The sequence below is a fragment of the Lutra lutra genome, chromosome 1, assembly GCF_902655055.1.
Source record: "Lutra lutra chromosome 1, mLutLut1.2, whole genome shotgun sequence".
Taxonomy (NCBI): Eukaryota; Metazoa; Chordata; class Mammalia; order Carnivora; family Mustelidae; genus Lutra; species Lutra lutra.
In genome coordinates, this window is record NC_062278.1 from 123,879,673 (window position 1) to 123,891,991 (window position 12,319).

Below are 12,319 nucleotides of genomic sequence, written 5' to 3' on the forward strand. Positions count from 1 at the left end.
TCCTCACAGTTAGCAGGCCCTGGGAAGTAGAAGGTTCTGTTCTGACCTATAGTACTGGAGTGGTCAGTTAGCACATATATAGACCTCACACCCATGGACTCAACAGTTTCCAAGGGGCTAAGCAGAACACAGAAATCCCAAAAGGCCCATCCCAGCAAGCATCATTCTGAGGGAGCATCTCTCCCTAGAGTCTTAACTCCTTGCCACACACAGCAGGCAGGAGGACATCGGCCAAGGGCCTGGTACAGAGCCGTCAGGAGGATGTGAACTCATGGGCAGGCCAGTTAGTTAAGGGCAGCTGCCTGCTGCTGCGGCCAAGCTCAAGCTCAGCTCACCACCCTCCCTCCACCCCCGCCACTGTGTGCCCCACATCAAGACTGGGATGGCTTCTCTCTCAGTACAGAGGGTGGGGAAGATGTGCCACAGGAAGGGGCAACGGGAGAGGAGAAACTGAAGTCGCCCAGTCACAGGATGTGTGGCAGGAACCTCAGTCAACCCCAGGTTATAGATGAAGAAACTGAAACTCAGAGAGGAGCAGCAAACAGGGAAGATCTGAGTCTTGTGAGGCCGACTCTTCTAAAACTTCTTCTTTGAGGGGGGAGGGGTGGAGTGCTCTTGAAGAGACAGAATATAGATTTCAAATACAAAATGCCCATGGCCACTACACTGCCAGCCAACAGGAGGAGAACATGATGGAGGGAAAAGTCGAAGTGGAAAGAGACAGTGGTCTTAACTATTTTGGTTAAAATACCATACTTATGAAGATTTTACCAAAGAATAAGACATGTGACCACACTGCTAGGGCCCCTAACAGATGCTTGGAGAGGACTTCGGGAAAGGCTTGTATAAGTGAGAAAACCCTGAAGATCAGCTTCATTCACTTCATGGTGACTCAGTTGCTGTTAACTAGCTGAAGGTCACTGAAGTCGGGAGTAGCAGAGCTGGGCTTCTGGGTCCCCCCAGTAAGCAGGGGCCACTGTGATCTATGGGCATCAACTGGTAGAGCAGGCTGTGGAGGAGGAGAGGGAAGGCAGGGAACATGGAAACCAATATTCCCTAATAGAAGGCTTTCAGAAGCCCATTGGCTGTCTTCTAAAAGCCTGAGAATGCCAGGAATGGGAATAGAGAAGACCAGAAGGAAATATGTATGGAGCAAAAGAGTTAAGCCTTGGGGGTGTCAGAGCAGGGGTCTTTCCCTAGTTCCCTGGGTGCTGCTGGATAGGCCAGTCTACCCTACTTTGTGCAACCAGTACCATGGGAGGAAGATGGCAGAGGGGGAGGATGTACCGGGGTGGGGGGCACCATCCCAGGCTAGACCTCCTATAACATGATGCCTCTTTCTTCTCCAGGAAAGTTTTTTTTTCCTTTTTCTTTTTTTTCCCCATGTGGTATTATGCAACACTGGATAGAAAGAGGTAAAACCCACCCACTGCAGGCCCAGTCTTGCAGTGGCCAGTTCATCAGAAGACATAGTAGGATTCTAAGACTTTAAAAAGCCAAAAGGTTCTTACCATAGAGCAGGAGGGCCATCACAAGGAGAGTGTTACTCAGTCCCATAGTGCTAGAATTAAAAAAGAAAAGAGAACTTGATTAGAAAATGCCTAAAAACCAAAACATGACAAGTGGAGCTTGGGGTTCGCTTGGGCCCATGTGTTTAGCAGAGACCATGCTATGTGTTCATGAAGGCCATTTCCTTTTCCTTCTAGCTCCACAGATAAGCCCTACATCCCAGCCTCCCTGAAGTTCGATGGGTCATGTGATTGGGTTCTGGCCAATGGAATTGTGGGCAGAAAAGACAGATGTTACTTCCAGACCTGCCACTAAAGCATCTCTCTCTTTCCTCCTTCTCCTACCTTCTTGATGCAGAGAATTCAGAGTCCAAGGTCCTAGAAGATGGCAAAGCCTCACTATTAAAGGAAGCTGGATCAGTGAACAAATTAATAAAGCAGCTCTTTCCACCCTAAAGTAATCCATACTGGAGTGTGACATGAGCAAAACATAAACTTCAATTGTGTCAAGCTAATGAAACTTGGGGGATTGTTTATTGGAATATCTAGCATTACTTACCTTGAGGAAGACAATGGCTTTGATGGGACAAATGAAGTGTATTTATTTTAGAAATTGACTTGCCTTTGGTTTCCCTGTGATTCTCAAACTTTACTGTGCATAAAAATGATCTGGAAGATCATGTTAAAGCCGTTATCTGGGCCTTGTCCACGGAGATTCTGATTTAGTAGGCTCCGTGAAAGCCACATCAGAAACTCACAGGTGATACTGTGCTGCTGGCCTAAGGACCCCACTTTGAGAACATGATGAGCCAAGGAAAACAGCACACATTGCTTTATAACTTCTAACCTCTCTTTCTTCCTCTCCCTCCCTCCTTTCCTCTTCACTCACCCACTTATTCCAACTTAGACCAAAAAGGCTGCAGAGCGGCTTACAGTATAGCACAGAATAGTGGAGAATGACCAAAACTAGAAATAGCTAAAAAGCCAACCAAATGCAAGTATATAAAATGGAGCCTGGTACAAGTCCAGTGCTAAATGTTTACCATTTAGAAATCTGCCTACCCTATATGGTTCAGGTCACAAGTTTGGCCTATATCCTTTTAACAGCTGATGTGAAAATGAAAACCTAATCAGTAAATTTACAGATCTGTCCATTAGGATAAAACAAACCAATGTTCAGGAGAAGATGCACAACTATTCATGATCCAATAGCAGAAATTTCATCCTTGGGGGTGGTGTGTCTAGAAGCCATTCCTGGTCCCTTTGGGTTATGCTAGACACCCTTCCTCTCTGCTTTCATAGCACTCAGCATGGGGCTTTGGGCTAAAACTGTCTGTTAAGTTTCTTCCCTTCTAGACTATAACCTATCTTTTTAGTTAAAATTTTTTGATTAGATCATACTTGCACATAGTATTAAATTTAAAAAGTACAAGGGATAAATAGTGGAAACCAAGTCTTTCTCCTAACCCTGCTAGTCTGCTAGCTATCAAGTTTTCTCCCACAGACATGACTGGAGAGACCACTGTTACCTGTTAACAGCTTCTTGCCTCTACTTGCAGTTATTTTAGGCAAAACAAAATGAAAACATAGACCCATATTCTTTTTTCATTTTATTTTAAACACAAACGGTAGCACTTTATACACAATTTTGCACACTGGCCACTACTTTAGAGATTCTGTATTAACTACAGGGTATCTTCATTCTAACAGTTGCATATTCTGTTATATTCTATTGAGTGACAATAATTTATTTTACCAGCCTCTATCAAGGGACATTTAGGTGTTTGCAGTATTCTGCTGCAATGAAAAACCTTGATCATATGCCAAAACACGTATGTGGGAGTAAGCTATCTTCCTTGAAGTAGAAATGGTTTGACCAAAGGGTCAAGGGGTAAATGTAATTTTAATCTTCAAAGACACTGAAAAATTGTTCTCCCCTAAAATTAAATATTTATGCTCCCCCGCAACAAAAAAACAAGCATACCTATTTTCACAGAGCATGTTTTCTATCCTGTGATCTTTACCATTAGGGAGAGTTAAAATGACATCTCATTGTCATTTTTAAAAATTATTTTTCATTGTGGTAAAATGCACGTAATATAAAATTTATCATCTTACTCATTTTTTATGTGTACAGTGGTGTTAAGCACAATGTTGTGCAACCATCACCACTATCCATCTCTAGAACTCTTCATCTTGCAAAACTGAAACTCCTTACTTTACTAAACACTGACTCCCTCTTCTCTCCTCCACCCAGGCCCTGGAAACCACCATTCCATCATCTGTCTCCATGAATTTAACTACTCTAGCTACCTAACTGGAATTGTACAGTGTTTGTCTTTTTGTGATTGGCTAATTTCACTTAGCATAATTTATTTGAGGTTCATCCGTGTTGTAGCGTCTGTCAAAATTTCCTTCATTTTTAAAGCTGAATAATATCTCCACTGCATGTATACCCCATTTTGTATATCCATTCATCTGTTGATGGATATTTGAGTTGCTTCCACCTTTTGGCTATTGTGAATAACGCTGTTGTGAACATGGATGTACAAATATCTCTTTGAGGCCTGGCTTTCATTTCTTTTGGGCGTATAGTCAGAAGTGGAATTACTGGATCATATGGCAATTCTATTTTTAATTTTTGAGGAACTGACATTCTGTTTTCCATAGCAGCTGCATAATGTTATATTCCCATTAACAGTGCAGAATTGCCCTGTTGCGATTTCTCCACATTTTTGTCAACACCTGTTATTTTTGTTTCCTTATGGTATCCATCCTAATGGATGTGAGGTGGTGCATACTGTAATTTTAAAATTAATTTCTTTTATTATGACTTTGAACATCTTTTCAAATGTATTCAAGATAACACTTCTTTCTTTCTTTCTTTCTTTCTTTCTTTCTTTCTTTCTTTTTTAGAGAGAGGGAGAGAGAGATGGGGGGAGTGGCAGAGGGAGAGGGTGAGAGAGGATCCCAGGTGGGCTCCAAGCCCAGGGTGGAGCTGGATGCAGGCTTGATCTCACAACCCTGAGATCATGACCCAAGATGAAATCAAAAGCTGGACGCCCAACTGACTGAGCCACCCATGCCCCAAGAGATAACATTTCTTGTTCCATGTACTGTGCATACATTTCTTCTACCTACTTTTAATTAGAGTCTTTGGGCTTTTTATAAATTTTTCTTAACTTGCAGGAGCACTTTAATATTTAAAAAAATAGTGTTAATTACTAACTAGTTAGAAAGGTAGTGCTTTGTGATGATGAGTTACACATATATTCAGTTACTAAAGGACACAGTGGGTATTCAGTATATGCACCTCACACTTGCTCCTGATTACTCTCTTTTCTCCCTCCCAACAATTTCAGTAGGTTACAGAGCTTGGGCATTAACTCTTGGGCCAAAGCTGACACCACTCAATGGTAGAGCCTGGAAAGAGATTTCTCTATTTGATTCCTATGGACTTCCTCATACTAAATCACCACCAGCCTCCTGTTTGTCATAGAATCTGAGGACTAGGAATCCTTTAAATCTGAACTCCCATCTAATATAGGAATCTCCCACTGTTTACAAACCAAAAATCAGCATGGCTGACCCAACCAAAGATTTGTTTTTCCTTGGGGCAATGTATTGAACAGGGACACAAAATCAAATTATATTTCACTATAAATTTAACAAATACCTTTGATTCAAATTATTACATGATTCAGTATGGCCCACGGTATTTTGGACAAATTATCTCTATAATTCATGCACTGGGGAGAAGCACTGTGTATGACAAGGAAATCAATACCATTTTAACTTCTCTATTTGGAAATTCTCTCTTCCCCTGAGCAAGAAACGGCCTCTCCTTAACTTCCTCTCATTAATACTGGTGTCATTCTCTGGAGCTATGCAGAGAAACCTTAATACACTTCTGGCAAAGCCCTTTAAGAATTTGGGGACAGAGATCACATCCCTCCTCAAAATCCTGGCCCAGCAGAGAGTCTTTCTAATAAACTTTACTAACATTAATTTGAAGATTGGATCCTGTCCTGGATAACACTTTGTATACTTCATTTGTCAGAGACCCTAATAAAATACAGTGCTAAAATGCTTGAGATTGACATGTTCCTCTACATGCCATGTGAAGAACTTCTCTCAACTCTAGCCATGGAATATGTGTGAGGATGGGGGCTTAGGTTAGGGAACCAGTTTCTTCAATGTTGTTGTTTCTGAAGAAGAGCAGAAATGTCACTGTTTCCTCAGGAATGAACTCTCAACCACAATCACGAGTCATTGCTTTCTCCAGAGGGCCTGAGAAGTAGAAACACTGGCTTTTGAAGGGAGGGAGCAAAAAGGGGAATGGGAGAGGAAAGAACCTAAGAATTTACGGGGGGGATTCTCTGAGAAGAGATTTCTGTCAGCTGTGTTCAGAATAAGGTCTGTAGGTCGGTGAACTAGACAATAATTTAAAGCAAGTAGCCTCCATGTAGCTGAATGTTCACCACAGAAACCAAAGAGCTCCTACTGTACAGCACTTTTCCTTACTATATATATGCCTGACCCATCCTGGACCGTGAGTTAGAGGCAGCTAAATGACTAGTTACAGTCTTATTCCTCATAACAAAGTGGGATTACTTACCCCCTCCCCACATTGCAGATGAATAAATGGAGCCTCAGAGAGGTTAGGGAACTTGCCCTAGCCACCCAGTAGTAAGTGATAGAGTTGAGGTTTAAACCCACACAGCTTCATTGTGTTCTTTTTAATACTGGTATAGTTCCTTTAAACGTTCCAGCCAGTTTCAGTGGGGCTGTGGGAGCAAGGAGAGAGGATTCTGATTCTACCTACTCTTAGTGTACTGGGGGAGCAGTACATTCCAAAGGCCAGGTGTGAGGGTAGCTCCTGGGATCAGAGTGCACATTCATGGGAGACAGGCTGTGATGGGGGCAGGAAGACCCAAAGTGTCCCTCCCTATCAGGAGAGTTTTTATCCTAAGCTTCCATTCATTCCACAAATATTACTTGAGCACCCTTTACGTGTCAGGCAGAGAATGCGTCTCTCCACTCCCGCCCTGGACAGGTTATCAATTTTCTAGCATGGACCTAGCTCCAGGCACACTTCAGTGTGTTTCAGCAAGTCTCACCTAGAAGATCTCTAGGGAAATACGTGTATTTGGGTGGAAAGAGAAGGGGATAAACAAAGGATCTTTTGTATCTCAGATCTGAAGGAAATATGGGATCTAGTTCAGGCAGAAGACAGGATGTGGGGCGGTGGTGGCCAGCCAGATGGTGGGACAGGAGTACAGATATGCTGACATAGGAAGGGAAAGAAGAATTCAAGGTAGAAGTTGGGGATCAATGGAGAAAAATGTTCTCTGTTTCACAACTTGACCAGAATATTAGTGGTGATCAGGGTATCAGGAAAGGTGCTAAGCTTGCTAGTGTCTAAGGAAAATTGTTCATTGAGACTGTCTCTCATGAAAATATTTACTGAATATACTCAGTGACAGGCTTGTTCTAGAGCTTGTGGGGGAAATAAAGATGTGTGGGCCTTGCTCCCTCACTCAGTACTAAAAAGAAAGATAGGGTGTACCCATATAACTACAATTTAAGCTCTAGGATCAGTGTGCAAGGTGGCAATGCATACCCTGTCCTGGCACACACAAGAGTCCTTGCTTTAAGCAAAGCAGGAGATGATGCTACAGCCTCTGAGGAAGGAGGTCAGCCTCAGCCTAGTGCTCAGGACCTTCTGTCAGTTCATCCTGTCATTGGACAAGCCAAGCTTGTGGACTGGCATTGTGAGTGAGGTCCAGGAGGACCACAAGCTGCCTGGGGCCTTGGCTTGCCTCTAGTTTGACATGCTGCATGAACTACTTCTCAGAGCACCAGAACCTGAAGCTATACTGTTAGAGCAGCTATTACTACCTTTGAGATACTGGGAGGAATAGGGTAGGCTTATTTCCTTTTTTATAAAGTTTCTGAACTGCAAAATAATAAGGTTGCTGGGATTGAAATGTGTCTGACTTTTAACAAGGCTTCTGACAGGGTGTTTTGTGATATGCTTGAGAGGTGTGTGGAGAAATGTGGGATTGAGATTAGTACCGTTAATGGCTAAAAAACTGTGCTTTAATATTGTTCACTCATTCAACAAATATTTATTGAACCAGACATTGTGCTAAGTGCTTGGAATATAATGATGAAAAATACCAGGAATAGCTCCTCATCACATGGCTGCTTATAGTTTAGTCAGGGAGCAAGATAATCACACAATTAAGTGTAAAATTATAATGATGACAAGTGCTGCAAAGGAGAGGTTTGTGGTACTTTGAGTGCCTATTATAGGACTAGTCTAAACTGAGATTTGAAGAATGATGTGACAGATTAAAGATGGACATGTATTCTTTGCTACTCCTCCCATGAGGAGGTGAAGTCTAAACTCCTCTCCCTAAATCTGGGCTGGCCTTAGGGACTTGTTTAACCAATAGAATGTAGCAGAAAGGATGTTTGGGACTTGGCAGGGTAGATCATAAGAAGGCTTACAGCTTCTATCTTTCTTGGAATACTCTTTCTCGGGCTTTGAAACATCATGAAAGATGTCCCACTACCCTGAGACCACCATGTCAAAGAGGCAATGTGTAGGTGTTTGAGTCAACAGTCCCAGCTGAGGCCTGCCTTCCAGCCATTTCTACCAAGCCACCAGACACTGGAATAAAATCTTCTATCCTCTAGATCCAAGGTCAGTGAACTACAGCCTACAGACCAAATCTGGCCACCACCTATTTTTACAAATAAAGTTTTGTTGGAATGCAACTATACCCATTTATTTAATCATTGTCTGTGGCTGTTTTTCCATTATACTTGTAGAAATGAGTAGCTGTGTTAGGAATGATACGGCCCATTATAGAAAAAAATGCTGACCCTTGTTTTAGGTTAGTACTCTCCAATAGAAATATAACACAATCACATGTAATTTGAGAATTTTGAGTAGTCACATTAAAAAATTAGAAATAGGTAAAAATCAATTTTAATGATATATTTTACTTAATTCAGTATATCTAAAATATTATAATCTCAACATATAATTAATATAAAATTATTAGGATATTTTACATTTTTTTCTGTATAAAATCTTATAGGTATTTTACACTTATAGCACTTAGATAAGCTACATTTCAAATGATGAGTAGCCACATGTGGCTAGTGACTACTGAATTGGACAGTGCCGCTCTAGAGCAGCCCATTCACTAGATTAATACCAACCACCAACTGATTTCAGTTGATGCCATGAGGAATAGAAAAATCACTCAAAAGCTTACCCAAATTTCTGGACCACAACATTGTGAGGCAGAGTAAATATTAGTTGTTTTAAGCTGCTAAGTTTGGGGACAGTTTGTTAGGCATTAATAGGTAAACAGAACAGATTGAATAAATGTTGTATAGGTGAAGTGGAGCGGCTTGGAAGGATTCTAGGCAAAAGGAACAGCAGGTACAAAGGCACTGAGGCAAGAGGGAGAATGAGGGAAGGTTGATGTGGCTTAAATGACTAGACAAGTGGGGAGAGAAGCCTGCAGAGGTCAGCAGGCAATAGACCATGCTTATCTCAGGGGTCAGCAAAAGATTTTGGTGTTTATTCTGAGTACAACATGAATCACTGAAGAAATTAGAGGAGTGACATAATGAGTTTTGCATTTTGAAAAGATGACTTGGCTACTGTGTAGCAAATGGATGGTAGGGAAGTCAGAACAGATGCCAGAAGACCAATCAGTTGGCTACTGATTGTACTAATGTAAATGAAAGAAGATGGCCGCTTGGTCTAGAGTGGTAGTAGCAGATGTAGAAGTGGATAGGTTCAAGCAATATTTAGGATTATAATCAACTGGAAGTGAAGATGAGGGTGAGAGATTGATTGATTGATTGATTCATTCATTCATTCATTCAACAACTGAGTGCCAAGAATCACTCTTGTTTAATAGACTAACATGGTGGATGCTACAGGGCTTTTTTACTTTTTCACTTGCACAAATAAATGAAATTCTTTTCTATAAGTAGAGTAGGATAGCTTAATGGAGTCTGGAATGTCAGATGAGTTTGTATTTGATGTGATAGAAAATTGAGAGTTTGAGATTAATGGTTTGGGAGCAGGAAAATTATGTAATGGAAGTTTAAAAAAATAAGCCTATCAGTGACCTGAGGAAGGAGGTGAGGGCTGGTGTTACGGTGATCAAGAAAGCCAGGATTAAAGTCTCATAGACCTGAGATGAAGAGGCTGAACCAGCATAGGGACAGTGGGTATGACAAGAAAGGATGAGCATGAATGCCACCTTGATGAAAACATGAACACTTCTTGGTGTCTTATAGACACGGGAGATGATGATTGGCTATGAATGTGCGTCACCCATCTTGAGCTTAACTGAGCTCCCCTAGCAGCCATGTCTCTCTCTAGCTCAGGCTGGATCATATGTTGGACTTGTTTTCCAATCTCTTCTTGGAGCAAATCTTTCTGGGCCCCATTTGTGGAGAGTTTTTCATACTTAACACTGACTTACTTTGATTAGCTGTCCCTCTCCTCACCCATTTGGGAGCATGGTGTTTCCACACAGATATGAGGGGAGCAGCATCAAAGATGCATACGTACAAAGAAGAAATGTCTATGTAGACTCATAAGGAGGAAAGGCTGCTTTTATTCATTCCCTGATATATTAGGTAACTAAGTATTAAAATCAAAAGTCCATTCCCTCACTTACCCAAAAGAAGTAGCGTAACATGGTGAAAGCATTTAGCTTTTCCAGTCTCCTTATAGCAAGTTTATGTACAAGACAGATGTCCAGTTCTCAGTCATATCTAGAATCAGATCTTTCTAAGTCAAGGTGCATCGCTTTTCCAAATTATCAATGGTTTTGGAAACCATTTTTTCCTTTTTTTGTCAAAAAATGCCTATGGGTGACCATCATGCAAAGTTTACAGGCAACTCTGTGCGCGTCTGGTCAAGGGTTCCACCTATCACAAATAAGACCCACAGAACTCCCTAAAAGGCATTTATGCCAACCCTGGAATAAAAAAGTAAGAGGGCCCCTTCCTGTTCTCTCAGAACCAGAATCATGGTCAAAGAGAGAAAGCCAATGTTTCAAGAGCACAAATTGAGGGACGTCCCCTCTCCCTATTCTGTATACCAACCCTACCCTGGTGCTTGGAATTCCCAAATTACTCATTCCTTGGGTAAAGGCATTTTTGAAAGCCCCTATTAAAATACAAATGCTAGTTAGGAGGGAGCAATATTTTTTGTTTTTAGCCATTAAGAGTTAAGTGCAAGTTAATTTATCTAAACGGGAAAAGGAACTCAGAAAGGAACCATACTCTTAAATAAAAGAAGGAGAATAGTGAATGAGAACCTTCCTATTCTGATGGGGGGATGGAAAGTGCTGAAGACACATTTTTCTTCTACACATATTCAAAATGGTGTCTGTTTCCCAAACCTCACCCTGACTATACTCCGATCTACGGTTCAGAAACAAGTCTGTATATGAGGTTAGAGATGAGGATAAAGGTCAAATAAAGGATTGTGTGCCCCGCCTATGGCCCTATCCTTCTGTCCTGCCCCCTAAATACCCTTATTTGCCTGACCAAGAAAGGTGAATTGTCAACACTTGCTTGGACTCTGGATAACTACTCAGGAACTTTCCCACCACCCTCTTTGCTTGTTTCGGACATGTTTTGTTCTTGCTCTATTTCTTCACAGCTTTAGTCTCCTGGTCAGAGACCCCTAGACTTACCTCTTACCTCTCTCCAATTTTTGAAACTTGGTATTTGAATCTCGATTTTTTCCCAAAGAATCTGGCGTGGCTTAACTTTTCACCTTTTATGTTCTTTCCTCTCCCACCTTAGCCTCAACTCCATAACATCTGATCCTCATCTCCACCAAGAAGAGATATCTGATATCCAGGGATATTAGAGTAATGAAAATATCAAGCTCAAAGACATAGTTAAACAGTTAGTGCAATCGCAAGAAGCCATTTCCTTGCCTTCAAAGCATGGTTGCTATACAATAATTTTAGTGTGACTATCTAATTAGTACTGTTTTCCCAGTAGGCTAAAATGTTCAAAAGTATAAGGACCATGTCTTTTATGCTCCCTGTTAAATACCCACTACCTGTGACATCGTTAAGCACTCAATAAATATATTTAGGACATACCAATTAACAGATATTTATAAAAGCTTATACACAAGATAGCTCATGTAAATAGCATTAATGGTACCTGCAACAGCAAACAGATGAAATAATAGAGAACTATGAACTTGTGCACATAGTTAGACTCATTTAAGTCCAGAGCCTTAGTCCCAAGAGGTTGCATGTCAGAGGAATAGACCATCTCCTTAGTTATAACCATTTGAGAGGAGTGGGAAGTTCCCTTGGCCAAAAATTATTTTCACCTGTCTCTCCTTAAATAACTATTAGTGGAGGCACTATTTTAAGCCTATTTGCAAATGCAAATATGTTCATGGTATACAGAACACGAGCCCACTGCCTGGGCTCTTTTTGACCTAAGACTTTCTTTTCAAATGAGCTGTTGGTCTCTAGTGCCAAGAGGAGCCAATATTGTGATGGGGCATTTAGAGGGGAAGAAGAAATGTAGAAAAGAGAAGAGAAAAAAAAAGAGAGAGAGAGAGTGAGTGAGTGAGAGATAGGAAGAGAAAGGCCAAGTAAGAAAACAGAGACCACTGCAGAGGCTGTGGGTTTTGCTCCAGATCGCTGGACTTCTCACTAGCACAAGGGTCTCAGGCAGGGCCAGGATCCCTGGATAGCTTCTCCTGCAGCAGAGCTACTTGGAGCCCCCAG

The 12,319-nt window shown here is 41.4% G+C and overlaps 1 protein-coding gene across 4 annotated transcripts in view; it reads right to left on the reverse strand.

The window, feature by feature from the left end:
* CD86 (CD86 molecule) overlaps window positions 1-12,319 on the reverse strand; it is a 66,096-nt gene that overhangs the window by 28,875 nt on the left and 24,902 nt on the right. For all 4 annotated transcript variants that reach the window (XM_047735386.1, XM_047735396.1, XM_047735367.1 and 1 more), the window contains one exon: window positions 1,512-1,561. In XM_047735386.1, coding sequence (XP_047591342.1) covers window positions 1,512-1,561 — 50 coding nt within the window. The remainder of the gene's footprint in view (window positions 1-1,511; window positions 1,562-12,319) is intronic.